This window comes from Apostichopus japonicus, chromosome 15 (assembly GCF_037975245.1).
Source record: "Apostichopus japonicus isolate 1M-3 chromosome 15, ASM3797524v1, whole genome shotgun sequence".
NCBI classification, from domain to species: Eukaryota; Metazoa; Echinodermata; class Holothuroidea; order Aspidochirotida; family Stichopodidae; genus Apostichopus; species Apostichopus japonicus.
The window spans coordinates 5,376,725-5,392,519 of NC_092575.1; the positions used below are offsets into that span (position 1 = coordinate 5,376,725).

At 34.7% G+C, this 15,795-nt stretch overlaps 1 protein-coding gene across 1 annotated transcript; it reads left to right on the forward strand.

Moving 5' to 3' along the window:
- The first annotated feature begins 1,192 nt into the window (after positions 1–1,192).
- On the forward strand, positions 1,193–15,541 carry LOC139980594 (small integral membrane protein 14-like). The gene is made up of 5 exons (XM_071992346.1): positions 1,193–1,419; positions 2,388–2,499; positions 3,140–3,188; positions 8,728–8,870; positions 9,696–15,541. Exons 2-5 carry the CDS (start codon positions 2,425–2,427, stop codon positions 9,723–9,725), a joined length of 297 nt encoding a protein of 98 aa, XP_071848447.1. The 5' UTR covers positions 1,193–1,419; positions 2,388–2,424; the 3' UTR covers positions 9,726–15,541.
- Positions 15,542–15,795: the final 254 nt, after the last annotated feature.

Genomic DNA, 15,795 nt, shown 5'->3' on the forward strand with positions numbered 1-15,795 from the left:
ATTTTGGACAATCTGTGATGTACAGGCAACGTCCGATCAAATTAGACATATTGAGTAAATCGTCTTTTTCTACAGCTGACATGAGCAAGGATTTGCTAGTAGCACCCATGCATCGGGAGAAGAAATATATCACGTTGTTCTTTCACATGACTACATGGACTCTATGAACCCGGTGGCTAGAGTGCTTGTGAGCTAAACAGTACAGTAACCGGGTGGGTGTAAATGCTTCTCTCTCTTCAAACGTATTTCGAACAGGGCAGGGGCAGCCTTGCACCCCCCCACCCCCACCCACCACCCCCCACCCAGCACCCATTAGTCTCTTTGGGGGGCACTCTTGAAAATAAAAAAAATAATAAATAAATTTTAAAACAACAGACAAAGATAAGGTGCTCGTCTTATCCTCATTCCCTCACTCCTTTCCTTTAGCTTTGAATAAACCCCACCGTCTAGTTGTCGATACCCCATTTTTTTTAAATTATTCTACAAAGACTGGGCTTGGCCCAGCTCAATCAGTCCACAAACTTATATTGATAATGACTACACGAGGGGGTGAAGTGGTTATAGCTCCATGGTGTTAGCTACCAACTGAAAGGACCGAGTGTGTGGGGTCTCTATATGCCTCTAAGATGGAGTGGAATAATAATAACTAACTGGTTATAGACACGTCTCTCATTTTCTCAACGGTTGTGGGTGCTATGTTTTCTAGAGCAATTTGTTGGTTTAGAGTCACTGATTTTTCTTACATTAAAAGATCATGGTGGAGGATTTATGAGGCTTGTGAAGAAGAAAAAAACAATTTACTGAACAAACATTAATGGTAGGAGCCGCAGGTTACCGATGTTAACCTCCTGATTTGCTCATCTCGATAAGTTACTTATCAAATCCTGGGCCTACAGTCAATCTTTTTCTGTGACTGATAAGTGGTAATTGACACGATGGTGTATTTGAACGATTAATGAAACGTAGGTGATTGGTTTTACACATACATAAAACTAGTGCACACACGGATTCATTTCTACTGATGCAACTACGGTGTTCCAAACATGCATGTATGTCTTTGGACATACAGTACATGTAACTCCGTTCATGACGCGTTTTGGCTTGATTGGCCTGCCATATGATCCCGCCCTGGGTGACGTATCTTATGTTTACAACTCCAGCCTAGCCATTCACATAAACTTACGTACGTTTATCCTGTAGCATATGCGCCGAAGACCGGTTTTGTTGTACACTCGATTTCCGAAATTGTTTATCACTGCACTCTGTCTACTGCACCAGGAAAAGTTTTTCGATTTCTGAAATATGGCTATGGATAAGCAACCTTAGTTCTCGAGTATCGCCTTCATGAAATCGTCTTAGAATAATAGCTAAGAATTTCCACCCTTTAAACGCTGTCCTGCATCTGTGATCTGTAACTTTGTAAGTCGTTTTGTATTTACTTTGATCCTAGGTTAGGCTAGTATACTGTAGGTGTGAATTTATGTAACATTACAAAACTGCACCAAGGCTATCTGTACTCAACAGGCCTAACTTAGTGCAGACTGCTACTGTGCTGTAGGCTAGTTTACAACTTCTCATGCCTAGCCTGCAGGAAGGACTATCCATAATGTTGAGTATTTGGTGAAGGTACTAATTTAGAATCCGTACCAGTACATTCATATGGAACTCATTTAATTCATTTGGAACTCTTAATTCATTTGGAACAACTTGGAACAACAATTACTGAGTGTACCATACTGTACTGTACATAATGAAGTTGTAAAAAAAAGTGAAATATGACAAGTGTTCTTTGAAAAGTCTTTGACTATTGAACTCAGAGTATCTCAAAGTAATTGTGGCAACCTTGAGTTAGAGAACTTGTTTGTGGTAAATTGTTTGGACATTGCTTCACAAAAAAGTAGAAATTCACCTAATGTGTTTTGTTTTGTCTTTTAATTTTACTGTACCAGAAGGTTCAAATTATGTTACTTCAAGTGTACTTATTTGGTCATTATGTCCATAGCTTTTCAAAGTTGTAAAGACCAAACTTCATCAAACAAATGTACTGTATTGTCTATGTACTTAAAAGTTTGATGGAGTACATTGCAATGAATGATTGGAGTTTCTCATATAAAATACAACGGTTTCTGTGTACAAAACCTGCTATGTCACATTCATGATATTTCCAGTCATACAGCACTTTGTATACTGCAGTGATTTGAAATGCAATACCGAATAAATTATTCCTGATATTGAAATTTAGTCTACAGTTCTGTGAGCACAATAAAAAAATATAAATATTGCAGACAATTCAGCATTTTCTTGAGTACTAGATATTTTGTTTTTACTATCATGATATTTTTTATCCCTGTTTTTTTTTCAACTCTGTTTCATATTTTCTATTTCAGTATCTTTAATCAAGAAGAAACTACAGAAAAGTTCAAAATGGCTGAAGGGGGTTTTGACCCTTGTGAATGTATATATTCCCATGAGGGGGCCATGAGGAGACTCATAAATATGGTAATTATTCAAATTTCCTATCCAAGTTTGTTTATTTTTAGTATTCTGTACACTGTATTTTATTAGAAGTCTCATTTGGGTAGAGCATTTAAACCAAACTTGATAAAAGCTTGTAATAACGTTGCTACAGTTGTTGTACAACAGTGGTACATGTATAAAGTTTATTTTAGTTTTAATGTTCTGTTGAAAGATATTACTTAAAAATCATATTTTATATGAAAATATAGTGTGGCAAATGATGTAGGTCAGACACAGAGAGGAAAGTAAGCCTGAAGAGTGAATTGGGTTGAAGTTTTATTGCTTGTTAATTGCGTGTGGCATTCCTTTAACTTAAATATGTACACAGTAAATATTCTATTGATTATGTTTGTAAAATCCTTTTTGCAACTTTTAAGAGCTTACCTGAAGTTTCCAATTAGTGTTTATAAAAGGCAAAGAAATGTCTTTGGTTATTGGTATATTGTATGCTACAGTATGCATTGTTACTGTATATGACTATTGAAACCATGACCTTGATAAGACTAGTTACTGATGCATGGCCATTGAATTGGAACCATAAATATTGTCTGAGGAAATACAGTAGAGTCAATTTGAGCCAATCTTATATTTTCAATTCTGTTATTATTTTTGTTTTTTACAGTTGAGAGATTCACAGGACACTTGTTCAGATACAACTTGCACCCTTGAATGTAAGTTTACGTCCATGAACCTTTTTTCCCCTTTTAAGCACCTCATTTTGTGAAAGTTTGGTATGATCATACTCTACTGTATATTCCCTCGCCCCACCCTGCCCCCTCCCAATAGGAATGTTTCTCACTTTCCTGTAGGAAATGATTTTCCATATTTTCCTGTACACTTCAAACAAAGTTCTATACTTTCTGTAAACCCCTGTTTTTCTTGTAATGGACAGAGCAGAGCTACTTGTGCCTTATCATTAGGGATCATTAAATCCACTTGTAAATGGCTGCTAGCATTTCATTATTCTGTTTTTGGAATTTCAGTTATGAAGATGTTGCATACTGTACATGTTTCAATCTAGATCTTGAAATAATTATTATTTACAATTTATATCATCAAACTTATAATTGATTACATTTTAGAGTTCCAGTGGTGTGTACTCAATGCATCTACTGTATAGGCTTATTGTTTTCCATGGTAGGAGGGGATTGGTTGGTTGGGAGGTGGATCTTAGGCAGGTATTATTATGTAAGTTCTGTATATCAATACTGTGGGAGGCTGACTCCTCTTGCTGAAACTTATGAAAGCACTGCACCATTGGTTAGAAAACAGTTGATACTGAACTGTACTGCACGGTACGAACGATAGGGTTTCTAATTCAGTTTTTTTACTGCCAAAAAATACTCTTTTCAAGAACAAATGTTGTGCTTGCACAACTTTTGATCTGCAGGAAAGAACTGATTTGAAAAAAACCTAAACCATCTGATTTTGATATATTTGATATACAGAAAAGTCTGTAGTATGTAAAGTTTGTAAGTTCTGTTTTGTACAGTTTTTGTCTGCTCACTGAACAAACCTCACAATTTTATCCCTTTTAAAGATACATATAAGGGCTACAGTACTTCACCGTTCCAAAATTTTGTTGAAATACAGAGAGATGACAACAGTTGTTAAAACCATTGATTTGCGTGTACTGTTAATTGATATGCGTATACAGTACTGTTATTGATAACCATTGACTTGATATGCGTGTATTGTACACTGCAATAATGCATATCGATTTTGTACACCACACTAGTGATCGTACAGGACATGATGTGTGTCAAAAGTTCTCAAAATGTTATTGATTTTGTACAGCTCAACTGTACAAAAGGAAAATGATCATTTTATATGTATATAGTATTTATACCTCTATTGTATAAAGAAAATCCACCCCAAAAGAAAATCTTATGAGACAAAAGCAGAGAAATAAAATATGACTCATATTTTGAGAGAGTACTGGTTTAGAAAGTGAGAGAGAGAAAGAAAAAAGAAATTGAAATCGTAGTGAGTTGGAAAATCAAGAACAGTGAAAAAACTTCCAGCCTATATAACCTACATACTGTACATAAATTGGTACACTACACTCCACAGTACAATATGTTCAAATGGAGTTTAATCACCTTCTTAGCTGACGTGTACACCCACTTCAAATTTGTGTTAGTCATGATCCTCATATTTTTTTGATTTTTTTTAATAAATGGTCTCTATGGATATTAAATATATCATACTGTACATACAGTACTATTCATCAGTACTTACAATTTGATGTGAGTAATTTTTCATTCAAACAACGAGACGCAACTTTGATAAATTTAACGGGGACATCATCTTAAAATTAAGTTCATGTATTAATCTCTGTCTATTACTGTAAGCAATTATTAAGTCCTTGTGTTAAATTTTCGAAGAAATAAAGATGATGCAATGCATAGAAAGGCTAGTGGTTAGCAAACACCGCATACATATCACTCTGCCTGATCAATATTTGAACAGTAATTGAATGTTCACAGTAAATTTAAAGGGAGCCAAGAGTCTTTAGAAGCCTATATCTGTGTACTGATTGCAGGAGGGAGGGGGCAGGAGAGGGGGGTTGGAGGGAGGGGGGGTAGGAGTAGGAGACAGGCTATCTTGAAATGTGGATTCATGTGGTGGTCTCCAACTGGTGATTAGTTAGGTATTGATACAGTAATTAGCAAAAAGGAATTCAGCGGAGGCAACTTTATTACAGTATATCTTCTTTTTTTTTTTTTTTTTACCACACCCTGCCCCTGCTGTATCTCCTTTTGAACTTCCTTATAGGGCTGGAAAATACTGCATTAGACAACCAAGAGGTTAACAGTAGGAGGAGTTCAGAGGGAAGTTTTTCCATTGTATTCTCTGAGTTGATGCTAAACTTCTATTAAAACAGAACTACTAAACATACGTTCACATTACAGTATATGTATATACAGTAGTAGTTAACATATACTTCTTTAAGACATGTATCAATTCTGCCATGCTTGGTACATTGGTACACGTGTATGCACAGGATTTGATGAATGACGGTAAAGGATTGGTGATGAGCCATTACAGCCGTATAATGTCTAAAATTGGATGTATAGATTTACGATCTGGTACAAATTGGATTTTTCAATGGAAGCAACAGTTTATTACAGTACTAGTTAATATAAATGATGTGGCTTAGCCTGATTGGCTGATAAGTCAATCGATATCTTTTTGCCGGTTTGTAAGACTTTTATGGAGACTGTCTGTTGTGGTTGAGATTTTGCTTGGCTTTGTTTAATTTTCAGGAAAATTAATATATATTTTCAAATCAAAATGGCAAAAAGTGGGAAGATAAAAAAATGACAGAAAAATCTCTGTTTTTCTTGAAAGCAAACTTGACAATGTGTTCTACTGTATGCTAACTGTATTTTAAGTCATCTTTTACATGTTCAAATAAAAAAAATTAAGAAATCATCATATCTTGTGGAAATAAATGTGGCAACTGGCAACTAACATGTTAATATTTCAGTTTAAAATTTAAATGATAATAGACATAATATTTAGGACTTCATTTTTTATTAAAAGAAGATAAAATTCAGTGATTTAAATCAATTTGTGCAAACTTTCAAAAGTATGGTATATAAGATATACTGTTGTTGATATTGGTGTCATGTATGTTTCTGATTGATTGATCGATTGATTGATTGATAGTGCATTGCTTCTCTGGAGTTCTGAACTATAAGTATTAGGAGATGTAGCCAATAGGTGTAGTATCTTCCTTTGGGTTTCATTGGACACTTAGTATCCTGAATGAAACTGGAATTTTCCTTTAATTCTATGCTACAGTCAATCTATCTGTCCATCAGAAATGGTAAAATAAATAGTTAAAAAGTTAAGCTAAGCATTAAAATTAAATTTACAGTCCTTACAGCCACCAATATTCAAAGTGCTTCTTTAGGATAGGCATACAGTAAGTTGGATGATGTTTTCTGACGGTGTATTAATTTAGAGATTTTATGAAAGTTGCATTCTAATATGAGTTTGCAAGACTTGTTTGCTTTCTCATCAATTCAGTGACCAGTTAGTAAATTGTATTGCCCTTTCCTGGCTCTTTGAGAACATATATATTATACTGTATAACTTTTGTAGAACTTTTAGCAGACAAAATTCCTGTTAGCTTTTGACTCTAGTACAAAACCCACTAATTAATTTGGAGTACCCTTGTTGTAAATGAAGAAAGGCTTTTCAAGTTTGTGTTATCCATGGATGACTGCACCAACAGAATTGTTGTTCAGTGTTGAGACCCAAAGGGACAGGTATACAGTACAGTACCTTTCACTGTAATACAGTACTTTGTTACATACACTATTACAGTACAACAGGCTAATATCAAGTATATATGCTATAATATTGTCAACATGCAACTGCACCAAACTTGGTGAGTTTATCAAGCTTCCCCACGTACACAGTAAAATACACTGCAGTATGTACATGTACAGTTTAACTGTTTAGAAGTACAGTATGTAATACTGTGTGATACTACTGTACAATTACATGGATGGCTTGCAGAGTACAGTCAGTAAAATAGGATGATACGCCAGGTGGCATTCAGACTGTGTACACAGTGACATTTAGCAGCCCCGAAAATCACACAGCAAATAAATATCAATATGAATATGCTTACAATACACTAGGAGCACTTGACAAAGTTGACGATACAGTATTGTACTGTATAGTGCAGTATTGTGCAGTATAATCACAGTACTAATATATGTTAGCATGTTCTCAACATGGGGATCCATAATTGGGTGAGGGTTAGGTTGGGGGGGGCAAGGGGTGGTACAGTGGGAGGTTGCAGGGCACAGCATACATCATTTTGGATAACATACTTTGACTTTTAGAATTACTGTACAATCATGCTAAATGGCTATCATGATGAGCAAGTTCAAGTGGTACTTTAATTTCAGCTTCACTGCAGATATTGTACACTACTGTTCACATAAAAAAAAATTATTCAAATCCTGTTTGCATGGGAAAGGTTGCGACAGTAAAGTCATACATAGAAAAGCGTGCCCCTGTTTTTATTTTGAAATGCTTCCTGGCTCTTTAAAGAATGACCATATTGTACCTTTGACACAGAATACAGCAAAGCCTGTTTGCTTCTGCCATCGATATGAAATACGATGCAATGTCGCTATATCCTTGAAACTTTCACCAGGAAACAACCAAACTTCAAAAAGCATCACAAATGCAAAAATAAAACGTTTCAATTAAGTTTTATTGGATACAATTGTTCTTTATCACATCAATTATTGGCAAACGGTTGGAAACTTGTCGATTGTAAACAGCCAGGTGGATGTTACAGTAAAGTTCTGTTTCAGCTACTGTACTGTAAAGTCCTGGACTTTCAAGTGTGACTACTAAACTCTATGCCTGAATATCACATGGTTCGGTCAGATATTATGATACATACTGTAGTTACAAACATCAAAATGCAGATAGATGAGTTGTCCTTAAAAACATTTACAGTTGATAATTTTATGTTTGAAGTAAAACTTGATTTCAGCATTTGAAATTCAATCAGTCTTTTACAATATTCTGCAGCCATGCATACTAATTACTATGTCATGCATACTAAGTTCACTACAGTGTCAAGTACTGTAGCCTGTTTAGTAACAGTATTAGTAATAGTAGTACATGTGCAATGTAGTAATGTACAATTCAACTCTACATGTTTGCAGTTTAAAGATCTTGGTATTGTTTTCAGCAACAGTTTTTGAATTTGGTAACATTTTTATATGATTATCAATGATTGTCAGAGATCAGTTTATATGCTGTACTTTACTTATATGTGTACAGTATTGAATACTGTCTTAGATGCAAATTGCATTATTTCCACCATGGTAACTTAGCAAAGTTACTGTACTTTGCTCCTCGCTTACCTTTCTCCTCCAAAGCTCTATATTCTCGTTCTCCTTGCCCAGAGTGAACTGGTGATCCTTTTAGCATTGTACACCCTCTATGACCGAACCCTCCGGGTCATGAGAGAAGAAAGGACATTGACCGGTAGGGTCGGCTCGTAGAGGGAGTACAATGCTAAAAAGATTACCCATTCACTCACGAGAGTACTGAAGTTGCGAGGAGCTGTTCACTTGTAAAATGTCCAAACCCAGTAAGCTCGGGGATCACTGTTGATCGTTGAAATAGATCTATGTTTGCATTGGTTTTCTTTTGTTTACTCTACAGTGCCTGGTCCAGAGTCAGCGTCTGGTAATTACAATATGATGCTGTTCATGATGGGTTGGATGGTTCTTGCCTTGGTCCTCTTTCTGGTACGACCAGCACGGCTACGAGGTCGGGGTGACGAAAAGCCAAGAGCAGTTGATCATGTGAGTCTCAGCTCATTTTAAAATTTCACAAGTTTTGTGTCTAGACACCTGTGAGGTTAGGGTTATAAATCTAAATGTAAATTAATGTTTCACTTTAAGAGGGTGATCAGTGAGGTACCATTTTGGACAGGTCTATGATGTTTAATACTTGCCAGAAATCAAACTACGCTGTTATGATTGTTGGGATGATTTGGATATATATGAGATCATTGCACACAATCTCGTGGTTCACAGAGTGTCACTGCATACGTTTTGCGACTGAAAAGAAGTTGTTTTCGATATGATATTCTTCTTGATATTACTGTGTGTAACCTGCGATCAATGCAAATGTACAAGTGTCCTGTGCCTTACTTTGAACTCAAAAGGCCCTCATTATGATACTGAATCTCACCAAGGGAGTACAGTACAGCTGTAACCAATACTGTAAAATGTAGGCTACTGTAAGGCTACTATGATGTATAGTAGGCTACTATAAGTTGTAACTGGAAACATTTTAATAGCAGCCATGCCATATGTTAGATATTTCAAACAATTAAAACATTCACATGGCTTTCATGAACATGCCTCAGCACTACAACAGCACTCTGACTGTTCCCCATGCCTACAGTGATCTGGTACTTTGTTAAGTTTAGCAAGCACTGCAAACCTGGCGGCAGCAAAACTGTGAGGAAATTCCAAATATTTTCACAAAATGGTCGACAAGATAAATATAGTTCAAGTCTAGACATTGAAACTTTTGACATATTAGCAAAATGGGATACTTGCTGAAAATTAACCTTAAAAGTAGCTTGATTTTTTTTCTTCTTTTTCTTCTTTAACTTTCAGCAAGGACCAGAACCTCCCCCGGTGGATTAAAGACGACTATAACTGACTACGAACATGCCTTACTTACTGTACATCACGCCATCTCTAACATGAACGTGTGTGTCATAATCTGTCATTCCTTTACATTCTTCCATTTCTTTGAACGGGAGATCAGCAAACTAACGTCAAACTTTCCTGCATCTGTTCTAAGCTTCTGTCATTTGGTATTCATGAATTTCTAGGACCAAGTGATTTGATTCTTCTTCAGTCAACATAAATTAGCTGTTTTCTTTTTTTGAGGGGGGGTCCAGCTTTTGCCCATTTTGTGTACGTTCCCCCTTTAGTCGAAATATGCTGCTACTGTATGCACATTTTAGATGATACAGTCCTTGGACCTCATTTTCCTGGGGGGTGGGGGGGGGAAGGGAATTGATGAAAGTATGTAACTTGCCAAGTTTAAATTCTCATCAAAAATATTTTAGAATGGAAAAGACCGTTTTCCCAGGCTGTTGACAAATAATGTAAATAATGATCACATGGGATGGTTTTTATGATGACAAAAAAAATAAAACATTTTGAAATATTTCTTAGTAAACTATAAACTTTTTGTCCTCATTAGCCATCTGTGGTCATGCTGTGCTCTGTTCACTTCTCAGATTTATCATCAGACAAGACACATTCAACTGAAAAAGAAAGGCATTCAATATATATCTATATATTATAAACCGTAACACAGTATCTCTACAGACGATGTACAATAGTGCATTGCTTTAGCCATGCCACTCAGTTGTGGTTTGTAAATTAGCCTTCATCATATTATATAGTAGAGAAGTATATTGGATTTAAAGAAAATTACCTACAGTAGATAAACAAGAGATTATATCTCAACCAGCCACATTTCTAACCGATCAGAATTGGCAACAGATTTTTCAGACTGTTATATCGACAACCGCTTGCTCCTTATTGTAACTGGGAAAAGTTTGGATTGGTAATTTTTCTAATTACAAAGATTCTTTGTGACCTGTTATAAAGCAGGCATTTTTAGCTGCTGGTGTCGAAACGTTTATTCTGTCATTTTGCTGAAGAAGCACAAAGGTATTGCTGGATATTTTCAGACCTGGTCTAGGGCTCTTTCATAGTCACAGGGCCTGATATTTTGATCCTGACGGGAGGATCCTCACAGGGTCTTCTTCAGAGGCCCAGAAGAATATCCTGCCGGGATCCAATGGCCAAGTGTCTAACTTTTATATATTTTACCTTCACAGGCTTCTAGCAGTAGCTAAGCTGTTTCTCTTTCTTCTTTTCACTCTACTTAAGGGCTCATAAACTTAAGGCAGATTTCATCTGTGACTTTATATGGTAAAGTGAAATCAAAGATATTGTCTGTGTTCCTCACTGCCTTTAAGTTCCAGATCTTTATTAATCTTTGCTGTGTATGGAATATCAAAACAGTTTTAATCCGTAGAGCTCTAACAGCATTTTGTTCAAAGTTTCTATATGACTGCAAAATGGCATAGCGTAACCCTGTGATTTTCGTAAAATTTTATTGGGCGAAACTCGATCCCTCTTTTTTTGGTCAGAAGTATTGGATAAAAAAAATTGTATCTCAGATATTAAATAAGTTAGCTGCCTTTCCAAACTCTTGGAATTGGTATGAAAAGAAATTCTAGTAAAAGGGCAAATTTAAAGATTTCGCATTATTTTAGTATTTATATACTGTAGACCTGTCATTTGTTATTGACCTTGAAGTTTTAGCATGACGAACTTTGCGAAAAGAAAACTGTCAAATTACTATTTTCAAGCAATTTTCAGGTAATTAGTGTTTTTCGGCAATTTTTAATTAAATAAAATACATCAGGTGAGGAAAAATGGATTGTTGGTGACAGTTACATTCTTGTTAAATTTGAACAGAAGCGACCAATTATTTGACTGGCTAGCAAGTTGGGGAGGGGGACCAACATTTCAGTAACTGATCTTTGAGTTGAGATTACTTTTAAAGGAAAAATACAGAGTCATAATTTCCTACGATACAACTGTATATTATGTGCGAGGAAAGTCTGTGCAATTGTAGAATTTTGGTGGATGGTCACATGTCAATGTATTTATGTCACATGGGACACTAGGTCCCACCCTTGATTTTACAGTACTCGATTTTCTCATTATGTCTAAGTTTTCTGTAAACAGACTATTTTTTTTTGGTTTAAGTATGTTAAAGACAATGAGAATAATCATAGTAAATTTAGCTCGGAGGAAAATAATTTTACTTTTGTAATGACTTAAGTGTGGCGCAAAAATCATTTCATTATTTGAAGATTTTGTTAAACATGTTTTATACTAAATAGCAAGTAATATTTTTGTTTTCAAGCTTTTTGGATTGAGGGTAAAAGCAGGAGCTTGAAGATGGTCATTTTATTAGTCAATACTATGTGCATTCTATATTGGACGTGTGTAATTGATACTGGAGGTCCGAGATATATATGTCTCTATATTTATACAGAGATATATATATAGATATATATATCAAAATATATATCAAAAATTGGAGGATCATAAAAAATTGTTTGTAATGGTAATATTTTACGATTCAAAAGCCAAAACTTCAACCTTTGGGCTTACCTTATAATGTTCACAAATTATTTCCATAATGGTTGCCATTGTTTAATCAGTATTAATGCACAGTGATTTGTTTATGTTCATAATTATGATCATGTTTGTCATTGTTAATCAATATTAATGCACATTAATGCATTAATGTTCATAATTATGATCATAATGTTTGTCATTGTTAATCAATATTAATGCACAATGATGCGGTAATGTTCATGAATTATGTCCAAAAGGATTTTCATTAATGCTCCAAGTCGATTCAAAGTTGAAATATTGAAAGTTACGCTGCTAGATAGACCTACTGCATATTCATGATCTATTCATAATGATGCAATCATAATTCATTGTGTGTTTATACATTTTTAAATGGTTATTGTACGCTACTTTGTTTACCTATTGTTAACATTAAACAATAGCCACGCTCATTATGGAAGATGAGTATTGTCCTATAAACAATAGAATACATCAAAACAAAGCTGGAAGCTGAAGCTCCATTCTTTAACTGATGGCATTGAAGGCCTAAAACACAACAAAGGAAAACTGAAAAATATGTCAAATTTGAATTTGAATTTATTGTCCACAATCGGAAATTCGGCTTACAAAGGTCGTAAACAAAAGGAAAAAAAATAGCAATAGTTTAAGTCAATAAACTGCAATACACTTAAATGTACTTCTGAGCAAAATTCCTCATAGAACTGGATAGGTTGAATGGTTTTTGTGTACCTGATTTAGATCGTTGCCAACTGAAGTTTGTGACGTCAATTACGCTCAACCAATAAATGAAATACTGCACCTTATTTGTTCTGGTTATTTTTGAAGGGAAGAAAAAAAAGATGTTTGAAAAAAGATCGGTAATGTTTGCAGAAAGATCGGTAATTTATGAAGAAGATATAGGTAATATCTAACATATGGCATGGCCATTTTTACAATGTTTCCAGACTTAACATCAAGAGAGTCTTTTAACATATGTACATTAATAATTATGGTGGTATACTGTAGTGCATACATATATATATATCACAAACCAGTCACAACCAGCTGTTCCTTCAATATGCCTTCAGTGATTCCATATGTCAGCTACGACTTTGTTATTATTGTCATGTTATCACATTCCTCTACGTAAAAGACATTTCCTGAAATATTCAACGGGCTTACTTCCTCATTCTATCATCTTGGTTTAAGTTACACGGATCCTGGGTTGTACCTGCTCGAATACGTCGGCTCTACAAAGCATGAATGTTCGTTAGGTGACGAAATTGTGGGACGTGTTGCAATGTTCGAACGCCGTTTTGGGGTGCGAATCGTCTAGATCCGTTACGTTAATAATCTCTTACTCAGAATAGATAAATGCAAGAACTTGATGAAAAATTTATTGGGTTCATAACAGGTTGAAAAAGTTGATCTGGAAGAGTTCCAACGATGTTCAGTGCTTGTTGATTCAGTGCTTTTAGGTACTAGCCTTTTGAGGTTCATGGTTTGAAATTTACTTAAACCTGCAGATTTCATAGTAACTCAAAATAGGATAGAATTGATCAAACTTTTTCTACGACACCCTCTTAAAATGAAAGGAGCTAGGAATATTTCTATTCTATTCTGTTCTCTGCATCTCGTCATCAGGACACTTTTTTTTCGTAATTAGAAGAAGCAAGCACAAGTATAGAAAGGCTCATTAGGAAATGTTTGCAAAATAAATAGTTTGATTGCCATTGTTAAAAGTAAAATGTTAACCAGTCAAATCTGATGAAATGACATTGATTTAGATCATGATATTGATTGAAATCAATTCAAAAAGTGGCTTTAAAAATAATTCACAGGGCTCAAAAAGGGATCCTGGTTGCCGGACCTCTTCAAAATCCTAGCCTGCTTGCCCTGATTTGAGAGAGAGAAGGAAAGAATTTCCTAGAAAGTAGCTGTGGCATGATTGTAACGTTGAATTTGATTGGCTACTACCCAACAGTTTGCAATTATTATCCTGTTTGATGTTAAAATCTATTGTCAATTGGGTAAATTAAATATGGACCCTACCATCACATATCAATGTTTTTAATGATCATAACCTGATAGTAATTTAATGTAAGGTGCTTTAATAGGCAAAGGTGGATTGGTGGATTTGATTTTTTAAAAAGAAATAGGGACAAAAGTAAATTGTTTACTTTCAAATTATCCGCTTGAGGAAGATGCGGCTTGTTTCTGTGACTTCCTTGTTTTTAATAGCCCCTACGAATATGGTCACTATGGTAACGGTAAAGTCTTAAAATAGGTTGTTGTTGTTTTTACTTCTTTTCAAACCTTGTACATAGTTAGATATTATCTTATTAAAGTGTAAAGCATAAATATCTTAACCTGTTCTCTCTTTTATGTCATAGATATTGAATTATCCTTTTTGTAATCATCAGATCAAAAATTTTGGTTTTCTAATTTAATTTTCTATTTTGAGTTGCTTTTTTTTAAATCAATTTCCTGGGATCTGATCCTTACCATAATTCTGTTATTTTTGTCAGTTTCATCTGAGAGTTACGTAAGCTGTTGCATCACGTGTGTTACAATTCCAAATTGAAATCGAAGTAAGTCCGAAAAAGAAAAGTTACTGTAGTCAGAATTGGTCCAAAAGAAAAGTTGTTCTCAATATTATTTGTATTGAAGCATGCTAATTAAAACACTGAATATGCATTAGCACCATTTTAATGGGATTTTAGTACAAAAAGAGCATCTGAGATTTGATCAAAATCACAGAAAATAGCTTCTCCCGAGGTACGTGATGGATATCCTTCAACGTACTTAAAGATGTTTTGAATGTTTTGTGTAATATTATGTGGATTTATGGAAAACTTTGCTAAGATCTATTCTTCCTTCCACAACACAGCCTTCCCTACTTTTGTGATTCTTTTGTGATTCTTTTGTGATGCTTTTGTGATGCTTGGAATAGACAGTTTACTTTCTTAGTCATTGAATCACAGGAAAATGAATTCATAAATTGTGCTGTTTAATTTTTTTTTTTTTTTTTTTTCTAATATGACTCTATTTTATTTATTTTAAAAATTTTGAATCAGCGATTTATTTGTAGATAACATGGAATTGGTGTAAAAACAAAGATGAAGTGTCGCAGAACATTGGGTGATATATATTTCCAACGATTTACTTTCATGGTGTGTTTCTCTGTTGAGGATGTTTCATGTTACCATGGTAATGGTACAAATCTTTCTGTTTCTACTTTAAATAATATCAAGAGAAATAATTTAAAATAAATGGTTAAATGGAAATATTTTGTAATTTTTCGATGTTCTTATTTCTAGTAGATTTGTGTAAGCCATTTAACCGACTCTTTGCTTTATTAGCTCCAACTATAGCACGCTATAACTAGGAAAATTTTATTATTACATAATTGAGCTGCCACAGTTTAAATCCACCTCAGGCTCTAAGGTAAGATCTTCCGGGCACATTTTTGGGCTGGGTGGGCCCAAATTTTATTTCCAACTCAAATTCATTTTGGGACACATTCTGTAGGGCCTGAATT

Coding starts and splice junctions, on each gene's coding strand:
- LOC139980594 (XM_071992346.1), top strand. CDS start 2,425: ATGGCTGAAGGGGGTTTTGACCCTTGTGAATGTATATATTCCCATGAG. Junction 2,500..3,139: donor TGAGGAGACTCATAAATATG/GTAATTATTCAA, acceptor TGTTTTTTACAG/TTGAGAGATTCACAGGACAC. Junction 8,871..9,695: donor AGCCAAGAGCAGTTGATCAT/GTGAGTCTCAGC, acceptor TTTAACTTTCAG/CAAGGACCAGAACCTCCCCC.